Source organism: Andrographis paniculata, unplaced genomic scaffold (genome assembly GCF_009805555.1).
Source record: "Andrographis paniculata isolate CXL003 unplaced genomic scaffold, ASM980555v1 Contig74END, whole genome shotgun sequence".
NCBI classification, from domain to species: Eukaryota; Viridiplantae; Streptophyta; class Magnoliopsida; order Lamiales; family Acanthaceae; genus Andrographis; species Andrographis paniculata.
Window position 1 is genome coordinate 1205605 of NW_026137611.1, and position 16357 is coordinate 1221961.

The 16357-nt window shown below is 30.1% G+C and overlaps 2 protein-coding genes across 2 annotated transcripts; one reads left to right on the forward strand and one right to left on the reverse strand.

Moving 5' to 3' along the window:
• The first annotated feature begins 652 nt into the window (after positions 1 to 652).
• Positions 653 to 5931, forward strand: LOC127266143 (cytochrome P450 CYP72A219-like). Its single transcript, XM_051296290.1, has 5 exons — positions 653 to 1362; positions 3318 to 3535; positions 3648 to 3892; positions 4388 to 4769; positions 5361 to 5931. Exons 1-5 carry the CDS (start codon positions 1041 to 1043, stop codon positions 5790 to 5792), a joined length of 1599 nt encoding a protein of 532 aa, XP_051152247.1. The 5' UTR covers positions 653 to 1040; the 3' UTR covers positions 5793 to 5931.
• A 3073-nt stretch (positions 5932 to 9004) lies between these two features.
• LOC127265820 (AUGMIN subunit 7-like) lies at positions 9005 to 13593 on the reverse strand. The gene is made up of 9 exons (XM_051295829.1): positions 13330 to 13593; positions 13164 to 13249; positions 12736 to 12797; positions 12093 to 12184; positions 11863 to 11988; positions 10569 to 10659; positions 10348 to 10455; positions 9963 to 10061; positions 9005 to 9412 (listed from the first exon to the last, which is right to left on the reverse strand). The coding sequence occupies exons 1-9, from the start codon at positions 13461 to 13463 to the stop codon at positions 9206 to 9208; spliced, it is 1005 nt and encodes a 334-aa protein (XP_051151786.1). The 5' UTR covers positions 13464 to 13593; the 3' UTR covers positions 9005 to 9205.
• Positions 13594 to 16357: the final 2764 nt, after the last annotated feature.

Consider the following 16357-nt stretch of genomic DNA (forward strand, 5'->3'; position numbering starts at 1 on the left):
TAATTTATATATTTTAAGTCTTATATCTTTTCCTTAACAATCTATTTATCTTTCTTAATTTTGATCCGTCTCATAATTAACAAAGCATTCATTTTTTTCTTTTTTTAGTAATTGTACTATTTACTTAATATTACAAATATCATTTCAATTTACAATATATTACACAAATATTGTTACTTTTATATCATATAATACTAATAAAAATAGTTTAGTCTTTTTATCTTTATTTCTACATCTCACTATAATATTAATATTTCTAAAATTTTGTACAAAAAGTAAATTAATAGATAGATACGAGACCAGGAGAGTATATAATATAAATATAATTTTATAAAGAATAAAATTTTATATAATACAATTAAAATGAAACAGATAAATATATATATATATATATTAAAATGAAATGAATAGAGTATAGTATTTTATTTGGAGTTATCCAATAACATACAATTTTGTTTAATAAGTGCTATCATCATGCTAACTGCCCCGCCTCTCTATTTGTCTATATATATATCTATTTTTGTCCATATATATACTTAAATAAATATAGAGCAAAAGCATATCCCAAAAGAAAAATTAAATTTAAATAAATTTAAGTCCCATAAGAGGATGGCTTAGCAGTGTGGGGTGGATTTATGACCATGAGGTAATGGATTCAAACTTCTCGACGTCTCTAGGTCATCTGTCACACATGATTCGCTTAGTATGACTTTTCTGTCGGCCTGCGCTTTTTTTGACTGCAGGTTCCCACGTTATAAAAAAAAAGTCCGGCCATTCGTCTAGACCGTCCATCCAATATTCATTATTCATCCGCCTGTCTGTCATTATCATATATATATATATATATATATATACTTAATGCAGATTCAATTTGTCCCATGTACTGTCGTATTCCTCATTGTTTTTTTTTTCTTTCTCTCCTAACATTTGTTAATCTCTGGTAATGAGGAAATTGGAAGCAGACTCAGAAAGCAGGACCCCTCACCTAATACCTAACAAACTTTTACAATAAATTAAGCAAGTAGCGGTACTGAATCATCATGGTCATGGACATGGAGGGCGAGACTAATAGTAGTAATTGTTTTTTTGGTGTTTTACTGGTGTTGGTGGTTTTAGGGTTAGGGTTAGGGTTAGGGTTAGGGTTGAGGAAGGTGGTGAGTAGTTTGTGGGTGAGGCCGAGGAGGGTGGAGAAAGAGCTGAGGGAGCAAGGCTTTAGAGGGAATCCTTACAGGCTATTCTTCGGAGATTTTAAGGATATGAAGAGGATGAGGGAAGCTGCTACCTCGAAAGCTATGGCTAGCCTTTCCAATGATATCGTTCCCAGAGTTATTCCCGACATTCAATGTGCTGTCAACAAATACGGTACGCTATTACTTAGTTACTTACCTACCTATCACACTAAGGGTGTGTTTGTTCGGGGGTTTGGATTTTGAGTTGGGATTTGAATAGTAAAAATTTTGAATTTGAATAATTGTATGATGTGATATAAATAGGTGATGATGTGATGTTTTGAATGTAAAATTGATTTTTAGTATAATATAAAAAATAAAAAATAAGTGTTTGATTTGATATTTTTGGGGGAAAATTTTTGGATGAATAATGGAATTTTGTGCAAATCCATCAAACGAACACACCCTTATTTTACTCGATTAACATAAGTAAGTAACGTTGTTAACCCTTCTACTCATAAATATAGTCTTAATTCGGTTGGACACGAAATTTAAAAAATATTGATATTATATTGGTAGTTGGTAAAAAATATGGATAAAAGATTTTTTTGCTTTTGTGGGTGTATTAGTGTAAAAAATAGCGGTAATTGTGTAATAAAAATGAAAAAGTAAAAGTAATTTTTATAGTAATATAGTTATTTATGGAAATAAAACTATTGTTTTGAGACGGACAAAAATGGTAAACAAGACTATTGTATTCAGACGGAGGGAATACTACATATTTGATAGTATATGATAATATAATATATAATATGCTTTCTTCGTCCGTCAAATTTATTCCCACTTTTTTTAAGTCCGTCTGTTAAATTGATCTCATTCCTAATTTTAATTTTAGCAAAGTCAACAAATCAGCATTTAATTATTATTACATTTCATTCAACACTTATTTACAACGAATATCATTAACTTTATTACATTCTCTCTTATTTACTTTACTTTATAACTAAATTTCTAAAAATACTTCCAACTATCTATCATTTTTCAATAATATATATATATTTTAATTATCGTGCCGATCCTAAATAGACTAATTTTAATGAACAAAGAGAGTATATTTATAACAGTATATAATATAGTTTAATATAGCACATTATACTATTAATTTCAGTACAGAGTTGACAAAAATAGAAATGCAAAAAATACAATCCAAATTTGATATAAAAATATTGTATTTGGGCCTAAGAAAACAGGCTTTAAAAAATTGGGGTCGTGCTTGACCCATCTTGAATTTTAAATTAAATATAATTTTAAAAATGAATATTGTAAATATATTAACAAATAAAATATATGTAAAAAAATAGTTCCAAACCAAGCTGTGTTCAGGCATATATTTTCTGGCCATGATTTAAAATTGGGCCCGGCCTGTCTTGTTTTAAAATATTTTCGGACCGGCCGGCCTGGCACCAAAAATTGAATGTCGGATTTGCCACGTGCCACATCTAAATATATACACAATATACTACAATACATAAATTATAAAATACATATACTTTTATATATTTGTGTTAATTGGACTAACCGCCGCCTTACTAAAATATGTTTTTTTCGTCTCAAATTCAATATATTATTTTTTATGTCTAATTTGAAAATATATATTTTTTTATTATAATGAAAATAATTAATATATAAATATCAAAATATTTTTAATTTTTATAAAAAAATATTTATTTTTTTATTTGTAAAGACAAAAATTTCAAAAAAAAAAAAAACATCTTATATATTATTAATTTATAAAATATTATTATTTATTAAGATATTAAAAATATATATATTGGATTTGGACGGTTTCCCAAGTGTTTTTTTATTAGTTTGAGAAAAAATTTGATTTGAATATAGTATTAAAATAATATTTGATGTGATATTTGTGAGAAAAAAAAATATTTTTTGTTCGGAGAACGCAAAGACCATTAGTAAAAAATTGAGAATTTTTGGATAAAGAAACACAACTAATATATATATATATATGTATAACTTTACAAAATATATTTTGAATTACTATAAACACTATTTGAATGATCAGTCGAGATCGTACAAGTTATTTAGGTGCGTATGAGTTTATATTTGCTATAACCAATTGCAAAACCACAGGCAAGAATTGTTTCCTATGGTTTGGGTCAACAGCTGCAGTTATTATTTTGGAACCTGAAGCCATAAAAGAGATTTTGTTGAAATATTACACTTTTGAGAAGCCTCCTCGAAATCCAATGGTAAGGGTTTTGACAAGAGGAGTAGCAACCTACGAAGGAGACAAATGGGCCAAGCATAGAAAACTCATTAATCCTGCTTTCCATTCGGAGAAACTTAAGGTAATTTTAGCATGGTTCAAAAAATAGAAAAGAAATGCAGTACAAGGAGATCAAGGTTGTGATAATTATATAGATATAATTATTATGTTTACATTTTGATTTCCTTGATCAGCACATGGTTCCATCTTTTCATTCGAGCTGTGCCGACATGCTGAGCATATGGGAAAAGATCGTCCCGGATAAAGGCTCGTGTGAAGTGGATGTGTGGCCTTACCTCCAGACCATGGCAGGCGACGCAATTTCACGTACTGCATTTGGAAGCTCCTTTGAAGAAGGAAGAAGGGTATTCGAACTACAAAAGGTGCAGGCTGTTCGTGTTATGGAAGCGCTTCGATCTGTTTACATCCCGGGAATGAGGTATACATATATACATATTGCCTTGACCCTTGTTATATTAGCCAATCAGCAAAATTAAAAATTAATCCAAGGCAAAATTACTTATAATTCACCTATTAAAAAGCCTATATCATCGTGTTTTAAAAATTGCGTAAAACTTTCTCGTATTTTTAAAAATATTATCGGTTTTTAGGAAATTCTATACAATGTTTCCAAAAACACGAAAAAGACTCATGCAATTTTTAGGAAATTTTGTACAATATTCTTTGCGAGATTTTCAAATCACAAGTCATATTAAAAAATTTCACATCACGACAAAAAGATAATCATCGTGTAAAAAGAACCCAAGGAAAAATGTAGATAATATGTAAGCATTGATCTAATGCTAAATCTAACTTCAAAAGGCATAGCTTATATAAAAGTTATATATAAGTGATCCAACTTATATATTTTGTATATGTAATATGTAATGATTGTTTAACATGACTTGCAATAATTTTGTTTTCCTTTGTGTAGGTTTTTCCCAACAAAATCGAATAGAAGAATGAAGGAGATAGTGAAGGAAGTAGAGTCCACCTTGTTAAGGATTATAAACAAAAGGATACATGCAATGGAAGTCGGGGAAAGCTGCGGCGAAGATTTATTAGGCTTGCTGTTGGACTCTAACTTCAGGGAAATTGAGCAACATGGCCATAAGTATGGAATGAGCTTGAAGGATGTGATCGAGGAGTGCAAACTCTTCTACTTTGCGGGACACGAAACAACGGCCTCACTTCTTGTTTGGACAATGATTTTACTAAGCAAACACACCATGTGGCAATCACGCGCAAGAGAAGAGGTTCGACAGGTCTTTGGAGGACGAAAGCCCGATTATCAAGAGTTGAACCTCCTCAAACTTGTAGGTATCATTTAATTTTTTTTTATGTATAGTATGTTCAGGCCTTGGGCCCGGGCGAAAGTAGTGCCCGCTTAGGGCCCAATACAAATAGGGGGTAGTTATATATTTATATTATATAGAGAGAAAATTAAAAAGTATATATATCTTCAACATATACTAAATTATTACTTTTGATATTTATTTATGTCGCTGGTAAAATATATTCTATATGTTTGCAAAAGTCGTTATTTTTGTCATCCGGCCATGCATCATGTTCACATGACAACTGCTCCACGCGCGGCCGGAGGATAGAAGTGGCGATTTTTGCAAACGTCTAGGATATATTTTGCCAACAAAATAAATAAATAACAAAAGTGATAACTGAATATACACGGAGAAAATTTTTTACAATTATATTTATATATTATAAATTTTACATTTATTTGATATATGCAAAATATCATGGGATAGTTTGGTGGTATGAGTGAACTTGTAACCATAAGATTATAGTTTAAACCCTGATATTAAGAAAAGTCTTTGGTCCTTCCAAAGTTAGGACCGATCTACGTATGTAAGTATATTTGTTGTAATGTTTTTTTGTCTTTCTTGCAGATAACCATGATATTCCACGAGGTCCTAAGGTTGTACCCATCGGTAGCAACACTTAGTCGAATCACTCATCAAGAAAGTAGAGTTGGAAACCTTAAAATCCCATCGGGAGTACAGCTTTTGATGCCAGCCCTTCTGTTGCACCATGACAAAGAAATATGGGGCGACGATGCACAAGAATTCAATCCCGAGAGATTTAACAAAGGAGTTTCCAAGGCAACTCAGGGCCAAGCGATTTATTTACCGTTTGGCGGGGGCCCTCGAATATGCATCGGACAGAACTTCGCCATGTTAGAAGCCAAAATGGCAATGGCTATGATCTTGCAGCGGTATACATTTGAGCTATCGCCATCGTACTCGCATGCACCTCATCAAGTTATTACTCTCCAACCTCAACATGGTGCACACTTAATTCTGCACAAGATATATGATTGATTGATAATATGATATCGATTCACTAGACTCCACAATTTCAATTTATTTCCACTTAAGAACAGGTCACTTACAAGAGTATTTGGGTGAATCTAGTGTTTATTATTTATATATATGTATCATTTTTTTTAGTACAGACTGAAAAACAATAACAATTACTTAATTTTCATATATAAATTAAAATAGTAAAAATGATAGGTTCAGGGTAATATTTTACTCATTTTATCGAGGAAAATTATGTAATTTTATTTCCGTATAAAAACTAAAAAATAATAATATTTTAATATTTAAGTAAGAGATATAAAAATGTAAAATTGAGGTATTACAAAAAGGGAAGGGATGTTGATTGATTATTAGCTTTTGAATTTAAAAAATTAATCAAAGGCTTGTATTAACTTATGGGTATAAGAGTAATTTTCATCTTTTTTCTAATTATATAATCTTATCTACCTCCTTCCTTCTTCATCATCACGTACGCTCAACATCACATAAAAAAAAACAGGACATGATTTTCCAAGAAATTTAATGGATAAAATTGATAAAGATCAGCAAAATTTATTTTTTATTATTTCAATATCAATCAATTCTTAAAAAATTAACAAAAACATCAAAGAAATTGCAGTTTCAGATACTTCATCTCATTAGCTCAACAACCTTATTGTTTTTATAATTTTTCAAGATATGAAGAGCAGCCAATATTAAAATGTAGTTTGCATCTATTAAAAATTTAGATAATATGTATTAGTAATTGTTTTTCTTTTCAAAATATCTAAACTATTTTTAATTAAAATAAATTAGCATTTCGATACGTTGAAATCAACATTTACGTGTGCATGAGAAGTATTTCATACTATATTATACAATCCGATATAAAAATCGATATTTTCTAAAATATGTGACAACATTTTAATATTCAATAGACATCGTATTGTTTGACATTTTTAGCATCTAAATTAAATAAGATTCATTGAATGACATGGAATGAAATTTACAAAATTTTACAATTTCAATTATGAGTATGCATATACTAGAAGTTTGGAGTCATGATTAAGATACTGAAAAAATTCAGCATTCATTATTATATAAAAATATTCATATTATTATTAATTAAAATAAATCAGCATCTCGTTCAGTTGAATTTAGCATTTGTGTATAGGGATGGTATACCGTACTGTACCGAACTTTTTTGTATGACTAAAATACATACGGTACCCATATATACCGTTTATACCGAAACTTTCAATTTCGATACGATACCGGTATATACCGCTTATACCGAAAATTTTGATTTCGATAGATACCGGTATATACCGATTATTAGGGGTGGGCACGGTTCGGTTATTTGCAAATATGCAGGTATTTGATAACCGAACCGAACCGAACAAATACCCAAAATCGCGAACCGTATTCGAACCGAAAATTTCGGTTAACCGAATTTTCAATTAACTGAAAATATTTGTAATATTTGCATATAACTCGAACTGAACCGAAATTAAGAAAAAATATATAAAAAAAAATTAAAATTTTAATTAAATAAAAAATATTTGCAAATATTTCAAATATCCGAACCGAAATCGAACCGTATATAATTATTAATATAAATTTTAAAATATAATATTATAAATACATAAATATATTCGGTTCGGTTAACCGAACCGAAAAAAATATGAAAAACCGAAACCGAACCGAACCGAACAAATATCAAATATGCAGTATTTGTATTCGAACCGAATTTGCTCGATTAACCGAAAATTCGGTTCGATTCAGTTCGATTCAACGGTTCGACGATTCGGTTCGAATTTTTTGCCCACCCCTACCGATTATACCGAAAATATAATTTTAAATTTCAAAATAATTAAAAAAAATTAATAAATATCACTATTCTCCATTATTTATATTAATAATTAAATTATTTAATAAAAATAATATCGGTACGGTATCATATTGAAATACCGAACTTTCCGAAAATTCATACCTATACCATACCGAAAACTTCAGTATGATATCTATACCGTACCGAAACTTTTGGTATACCGAAATTTTCGGTATTTTCGACACGATACGGTACAATAAGTCGGTATTTCGGTATATTCGGTAAATTTATCCATCCCTATTTGTGTGTGCATGGGGGCATATTATATTATATACTCTGATACAAAACACAACATAAATTAACAAAATCATCTAATATTTACAATTTTTATTATGAGTATGTTGATTATATGTATTGTCCTGTCACATGTTCTAACTTCCCAAAGTCTTTAAATCTTACCTACCACTTGGGATGTAGAGTTCTAAAGGAGTTGAACAGAGTCGAGCTTGTCATGTTTGAATTAGGTTCGTTAAGGACTCGAGTTAGGCTCGTGTTCGTTTGTTAAGAAATCCATCTCTCCGAAAGATAGTTTTTATTTTATTCTTCCGAATCGAACATGGAAATACGAGCTGAAATTTTTGTTTGAGTTTGGCTCGTTTAACAATATTTTTGTTCGTGCTCGACTCGACTCATTAAGAAAAATTTTATTTTATTTATTTATTTTTTAAAAAAAATTAAATTAAATTAATAATAATTATATATTTTATTAATAAATTTGAATAAAAAATAGAATGAAATATAATATTTATAAAGATATATATACTTATTAAATATAAAATTATTAATTTAATTTTTTTTATAAATACTATCGAACATTCTCGAACAAGCTCGAGTTCGTTCATGAACATAACAAACCAAAATTTATGTTCGTATTCGGCTCGTTTAACTTAACGAACGAGCTCTTAGCGAATTCAAACGAGCCAAACTTGCGAATAGTTTGTTTGTTTTACCGCTCTACTTGGATGTGCCCCATTTTATTTGTTGATTAATCCCTAAAATCACACTAACCATTTCCCTAACCATTTCCCAAAGAAGCAGTGGACCTCAGACAGGATATATTCTTGTTTATACTCCATTCTTCATTCTCATCCCAAATATAATTTTATCTATTTTCTCTTTTAATTACCATCAAATATTTACTACTCTTTTAGTCGATAAAATATATTTTTTCATTTCACGTTACTATTTAACTTTCAACATTATACTTATCTATAAATGTTATTTATTCAAAAAAAATTCACCTCATTGATGTTCTTACATACTTGTCAAAATATATTTATTTTATAGTTATTCAATATATAATACTAATATATAGTCAATGCAACCAAAATCAATGAGTTAGAAGTAGAACACCAATTGCACAGAAAAAGAGTGAAGGATCACGTTTCAGTCCAGTCAATATAACAATTTAACACTAACTATACTTGACCCTTCCCTCCCTCCCCAATCTTCATTATAAACAAGAACAAGTGTACACATAGTACTTGCACTTACCTGAATTCAGTCGCAACACTCCAAGATATATATATATATATCGTTACCATTAGAGAGACATCTCCTGTCCTTGTCCCTGCTCCCGAGCAATAGATGCAGAAAGAATTCCAAGATCCCGATTCAAGAATGTCAGTGCATTCTCACACTCGGAAATTATTCTCATCACCGAAGAGGGCTCCCCTCCTCCTACTGTTTCCGAAGAACCAACTGCTACTGCCGCGTGGGAATCCCTAAGGTTCTTCAAATTTCCTAAAAACTGTTGCAAGAGATTATTATTATTATTATTATACACAAACCATCTTTCCACAAAAAGGAAAAAGAAAAATGATACTACTCATGGACTCTTGTCCAAGAAAATTTCGTGATGTATAATATTGCTAACATACAAAAAACTTCACTCTTTGAGAGATGCATGCTAGCCACAAGATGAGAGCTTTGTATGTTCAAACTACAAGTGAAAAGAAAATAAAAGAACAAGGAAAACATATACAATCAAGGACCTTCAGCCATGCTGTAAAACAAAAACTTACCTGAGTTCTGGAGTTTTTCAAAGTCGGAGATGCTAAAATGAACTGCTAGAAGGAAATCCACAAATAGACAGGTCCAAGAAAAGAGAATGTATCATAAAGGTAAAATACTTATCTCACGGGCAATTCAGTTCTACCAGGTCAAATACTTATCTCACAAGAGAATAAATAAACAGTGGACACCAAACTTTGTAAGAACGTATTTTTGAGCACAACTACATTCTCAACACTGAATAACCCACTTATTTAGACAACAGAGGCAAACCAATAATTAAGTACCTTCAAAAGCATCTTATATGCTTCCAATAATCGATTTGCAGCTGGTCCAAATCCATGAAGTTGAGGAACCTCCATCATGTGTGTCCACGGGCGTATTTCCTGCACATATTTAGTATTAAGAAGTGCACTTATACACACTACAGAACTAAAGTTAAGCGTGTGGATCTTGCAATTTCATGATTTGAGACAAACCCTAAACCCCACTAAAATGAGTGAAATCATCTAGAAAAAGTACGAAATGAAACGTATAATAGAAGCCATATGAGCAACTGGTACAAGAGCACAGGTACATAATTGTAATCTGTCTTGAAATTAGGAGTCATGCGATAAAGCATTTCAGCAGAATTGCAGAATGCAATATGGGGAAAATTAAATGAAAACAAACCTTGGTATAAATGGTATTAAAAGATTTTGCAGTTTCTAGAAAAGATTCCAGATGTGCGCGTAATTTTGCTTCAACCTCGACGTAATCTTCATCAGGGTTATAAGGGTGCTACAAAATCAATTGTAATATCAATAGCAGTTTATGGCATCAGCATCTCTAAGAACATCAATTAACTTCATGCTATAGAAAAAGATGGCGGCAACTGTAAGCTTGATCAAAACCTTTGATGCTAGATCATCAACCATCTCTTGAAGGTTCAAAAGTCGGTTTGATTGATCGGAAAGTTGTTTCTCCAAATCAGATATATCTGGCCTACAAATGAAATTTCATTGATAAAACAAAAAGGCCACTGAATCAGCCAAGTACAAAACTTTCTGCTCACAGATTATCTTTGAAACAAATTTATAAAACACTCTGGGAAGCTTTCACTTTCTGACTAACTCATCAAGTAACTAAATAACAATGAACTAAATAATAATGAAGACAATTATTGCATATAGCTGGGGCAGTAGTGAAAAAACTGAGATAACAAAAATCAAATATAAATAACTCTATAAAAGAATTAAACACACACACAGAGCAGGATCCTAGCTAGGACATTTAACTAAAGAGTGAACCCTTCTGAAATCTCCATTCTAATATGTTACTATGTTGGCAACTCAAGTCATTTGGTCCAAGGACCAATGCATAGGAAGAACAAGAATAACCCCTTGAAAACAAATGATAAATATAAAAGGATTATAACTACTTTGAATTGCTAAAAGATTACCTCTTCCCTACAGCAATAAGAAAATGCAAACAGTCCCAGAAACAACAATAAATTCCAATAATTTAACTGATGAGCTGTAGTTGTATAGAGCAACTGACATTAGAGGTAATGGATTTCTCTTTCATAATATCAGTCATAAAAATGTCTTCTAACCGGATACAGTTAGTTAGTACATGCATAAGTTTCAGACGACAAAGACCCATAACTTGTAACTTGTTGGATAACAAGCATAACACCATGTCGAAAATCATACTGTGTGGGGCAAACTCTTAATGCACAAAAGACACAAAACAATCAAAATACTTCCTCAGTAGAAAACCATCCGTGAGGCCTGAATTTATACCAGTATCTCTTAAATCTGTCTTTTTTTTTTATGATATGAAAATAAAAAATAAAAAAAATAAAAAAAAAATCTCCTTCAATAAGTGTTTGTGAGAAAATTCTTAAGGATCCAATTTTGCAAGTACCGTGGACCAAAAAGTTAAATGATTTAAACCAGTTCAGCTAAAGCACAGAGGTAGCAAGCAGTGAACTCATTTTCATAAGACAATTAGAGCAAACTTATTTGTAATATTATACAATTTCTTTTTTATATGCATACATATATACACAAGTATTCAATGCAGCATTATTCTTCATGAATGAGTTGACTCTCTTTTTAAAATATATATATATAAATATATATATCAAACTAGTATTATTTCTTATATATAAAGCAATGAATATAAGCATGAACAATATCTTACAAGGGATATATGGAATGGATCTGCACATCAGCAGGAAACAATTTGCATTCTTCAGAAAATATTTGAGCTTGTTTTTCAGCAATGGCATCTATTAACTGTATGTCTTTAGCCACTTGCTCATCAACACTGGAAAGGTAAAATTGATTAATATCAGTTGCATGGTTAATTAAAAGGATGCAATAAAGAAATTTACGATACCCTGTCTCAACATAATTGAAATACATATACACCTCCACTCAGGATTATCAGCATAAATGCTTGCCTCCACAAGATCTACAATTAGGTGGAGCATTTCAGTACGATCTTCATAACTTCCTCGACCCTACAACAAAACATTACATAATGCACAGTTAACAAGAAATACATTATCTTATCTTGACTTCATCAATAGGAAGTGTTACAAGGGAAATGTAGAGTCATAATGGCAAGAGAGATCCATGGTACTGTCAGTTTTCCTATTAAAAAGAAAGAAATAAGAAAATAGAAGAAACAATGTCTTGTTACCATCTCATTCCTATCAAGCTATAATGTATTTTTCTGTCACTTGAATCATGGTGTTTTTGTGGTACTAAATGGTAAATGAATGTTCCCTTTTCATGCTCAAATTCAAGATACTAACCACCTAAGAGAGAATTGATATCAAACAAAAACAAAATAAAATTCAAAGCTTTCTCAATATCACATTGTAGCCAAACAATAACCCATCATAGTGGCGGTGCTCTATGCTATGGGAGGAGCTGTCGGACATTCAGAGATAATCAGAGAACTCAACTATTTCCTAGATATACCCTACCCTTTGTCAAAAATTCAAAATTAAAGATCTATGTGTGTGTGTGTGCGCGCATTTGCATAATTCACATAACACAAACTCACTTGAATGGCTTCGGTGTCAACAGTAGTTGTGATCCCAAGAAACTTTGCAATCTCTGCCAAATCTGTAAAATTACAGTATCAAAGAAAAGCCCAGGTACACAGAATTCAGACATGTCTTTCCTTAACCCTACCCAAAACCGGCAAACTAAGGACGTGGTTGATTGGGAGTTTCCAAAGAAATTTTACTATTCCCTACCCAGTTTTTCCCTAAAAACATCTTAATTTTTTATATCACGCTGAAAATCGATTTTCCATTCAAAACTTGAGTTAGCATTTATTTATATCAGGTCAAAATTATTCAAATTCAAATTTTTTCCATTTCAAAATCCAACCACAGTATTGCACTTGGATTGGAACCGAGTAAGTATAATTTTAACATAGAAAAGAGTATAAAAATTAAGAGGAAGGAGAACAAGTTCTGAACCTACATTGTATCCTTGAGGTTTCTTCATCTCGATCCACAGTATCCCCTTGAAGATTTTGCTGCGAGAACGGCGACTTATCACCCAATAATCTGCAAAAACCAACCAATCATAAACAAAAACTCTATAAACTTGAAGCATAGCATAAGATCCAGAGAGCAACGCCCCCAACTTGAAGAAGAGCCATTCAAGAAGAGCGTAGCGTTCCATGCCGGCGAAGAGTAGCGACTGCGCTGGAGCATTGGCTCTCGGGTAATTCAACATAGCCAATTTTTTCTGAATCAATTCCATTTGCTTAGATGCCATCCTTCTAACCAAATTCAATTCCCAAAATAATCCAGAATTCAATTGCAGAAAGTATCCGTGCTCGGCTGAATCCGCACCCGAAATTAAACAAGACTGAGGATTTGAACTACAAATGAAAAATTGCTGGTTTTGAAAGCAAAAGTGAAAGCGAAAGAAAAATGATCAAAAGCGTGTTTGAATTTTATTTTATTTTATTTTTATTATTATTATTTTGGAGATTTACCGTTGGGAACAGCTAGTTCTCCTTCATAAGTATCCCATTAATGGCAGACCATATTTCAAAATCACAGGGGAAGAAAGACTAAGGACGATGAAGATGTCTGTAAATTAAAAATTCAGGACAGTCACTGGCAATTTCATCAAGGGGTTGTCAGGTTATCGTTATCTGAGGATTGAACCATATTCTTTATTCAGATGGAATTCAAAAATCACAGCCATGTTCAAAATAGGTGATGTTAAAAATAATTAATATCAGTTCATTTATAAATTTGATAGTGTATCATTAATATTGGATAAATTCAATATTTTTGTTGTGTTTGAATATATGTTTCACGGCTCCTGAGTTACACGAGAAAGCAATACATTCATCGAAATGTGTTTAGTCGAGATAATAACTCTGAAATTACCGTATAGGTAATGTAATAATATTGCAAAAATATATAAAAATACGGTATCGGGTGTAAAGCCTCTCACCCTTAACAAAGTTAAGGATCTCGATTCAAAGAAATTTATCGAAGCTTAACTCACCCAAATGACAGGTTTTTATGACATAATTACAGACAACGATAATTAAATAAGAAAATAAAACTCTTAATTTAGAATGTTTTATAAAACTCTTAATTTAGAATGTTTTTTTTTGCGGTATTAAATTTTAATTTTTTCAATATTTTTCCATTAATTATTTTTTTGGATTGAATAGACATATTTGATTGTTTTTTACATTTATTTTATTTGACTTTTAATTACTTTGCTACTTCTCACCACTATTAATATTGGTTTGTTTATATATATATTTTCTGCCTTTAAAGTATTTATAAAATTAAAAATAATATAATTATGTAATTTGTAGTATTATTTAAAAACTGTATTGTTTATATACACATTACCTTCTCAATAGAATTGTAAAGATCAATTTGAGCATACTATCCTCCTTGTAGATCAAAAACTATAAATGAATCACTAAACATATTTAGGGTGTGTTTGTTTGGAGGTTTGGATTTTGAATTGGGATTTGAATAGTAAAAATTTTGAATTTGAATAGTTGTATGATGTGATATAAATAGATGATGATGTGATGTTTTGAATGTAAAATTGATTTTTAGTATAATATAAAAAATGAAAAATAGGTGTTTGATTTGATATTTTGGGGGAAATTTTGGATGAATAGTGGAATTTTATCCAAATCCATCAAACGAACACACCCTTAGAAGTCTTCCAAAATTGTATATAAATTTAACCAGTTTAATAAATTGTAAAGAGTTTCTCAAGTATTGTCCAAACTAGAACAACTCAAAATCCTACAGAAATTTAAATTATTATATACAAATATAGATACTCCCTCCGTCCACGGATAACGTATACATTTAATTTTGGCGCGGTGTTTAAGAAATAATAGTATTTTAATTATAGTGGGTAATTAAAAGTAGTGTAATGACATTTTTGTCCTTGCTTTTTAGTATAAAAGTAACGATGTGATGTAAAGCAAGGTATTTGTGGAAAAAAGTGAGATATTTAATGAAATATTTACTTTGTAATTGGACGTCCCAAAATAAAAATGTGTATACTTTCTAACTTAACGGAGGGAATATTATATATATATATTTTTTCAAATTTTAAACAATGTGCAATATATTTAAAAATTTCAAAATATTCATATAATATTCAATTATTCATGTTCGTTTAATAACAAATAGGAGTATTTAAAAACACATTCAAAGTTTAAAATACTAATAAAAAATAAAAATAAAAACCACTAAGTGAGAAATTTCCCACAATGTTTCTAAAATTATGTTATTCTGAATTTTTATTCTATTTTTTACTATTTAAATTTTATATTATTTAAATAAAAATTCAAATCATTTTTTAATTTAAATTAATTTCAAAATTCAATCAAATAAAAAAAAAATTATAATAATACATATTTAATATGATGTTTTATATACAAAATTAACATTTTATTATAATATTTAAAATGAAAAATATATATTATTAATGAATAGTAGAAAAATAAACATAGCAGTGCTGCATGTAGTTAGTCTGTTTCTTTGAATTTGGTTGCTGTTGATTGTTAGGTTTTTAATCCCCTAACAATCCAGACACAAACGTAAATGAACTAGGATGATTTCAAGCATTACAATTATTACAAATTACAACATCGAACACAACAGTGGATAATTTATTAAAAAGATAAATATAATTCTTATAATCCGATAATGAAAGAAAAAAAAGAAAAAAAATGTAGTTTTGGTGGGTAAACAAAGGGAGTACGCCCCGTCCTAAAATTAAGTATCCATTTGTGCAATATGATTTAATAGGAATAAAATAGAAATAATTAAAATAACTCTTATTACTATGTGAGATATAAAAGTAATGAGATTTGTGTAATATATTGTAAGTTGTAAGGGTATTTGTAACGTTGGATATTTAGTACAGTTACTAAAAAAAATAATATATATATATACTTGATATAATTTAGGTATGTTTATTTAGCCACAAAATTTCAAAATTTTACTATTTAAATTTTTTATAAATTTACTATTTAAACTTTTTATTTTTTAAAGAAATATATATTTTTTACAAAATATTTCACCCTTACCAGATTCTAAAAAGTGTTGTGTATTTGAGTATTTCATTCTAAGTACAATTCTTATTCAAAATATCATTCAAAAGACACA

Bases quoted from the DNA above. Each gene is read 5' to 3' on its own strand.
- LOC127266143 (XM_051296290.1), top strand. From the start codon at position 1,041: ATGGTCATGGACATGGAGGGCGAGACTAATAGTAGTAATTGTTTTTTT. The intron at 3,893-4,387 runs GTATACATATAT...TCCTTTGTGTAG, and splicing joins GTTTACATCCCGGGAATGAG to GTTTTTCCCAACAAAATCGA. The intron at 4,770-5,360 runs GTAGGTATCATT...TCTTTCTTGCAG, and splicing joins AGTTGAACCTCCTCAAACTT to ATAACCATGATATTCCACGA.
- LOC127265820 (XM_051295829.1), bottom strand. From the start codon at position 13,463: ATGGCATCTAAGCAAATGGAATTGATTCAGAAAAAATTGGCTATGTTG. The intron at 12,798-13,163 runs GTAGGTTCAGAA...GTAATTTTACAG, and splicing joins AGAAACCTCAAGGATACAAT to ATTTGGCAGAGATTGCAAAG. The intron at 10,456-10,568 runs GTTTTGATCAAG...TTGATTTTGTAG, and splicing joins TTGATGATCTAGCATCAAAG to CACCCTTATAACCCTGATGA.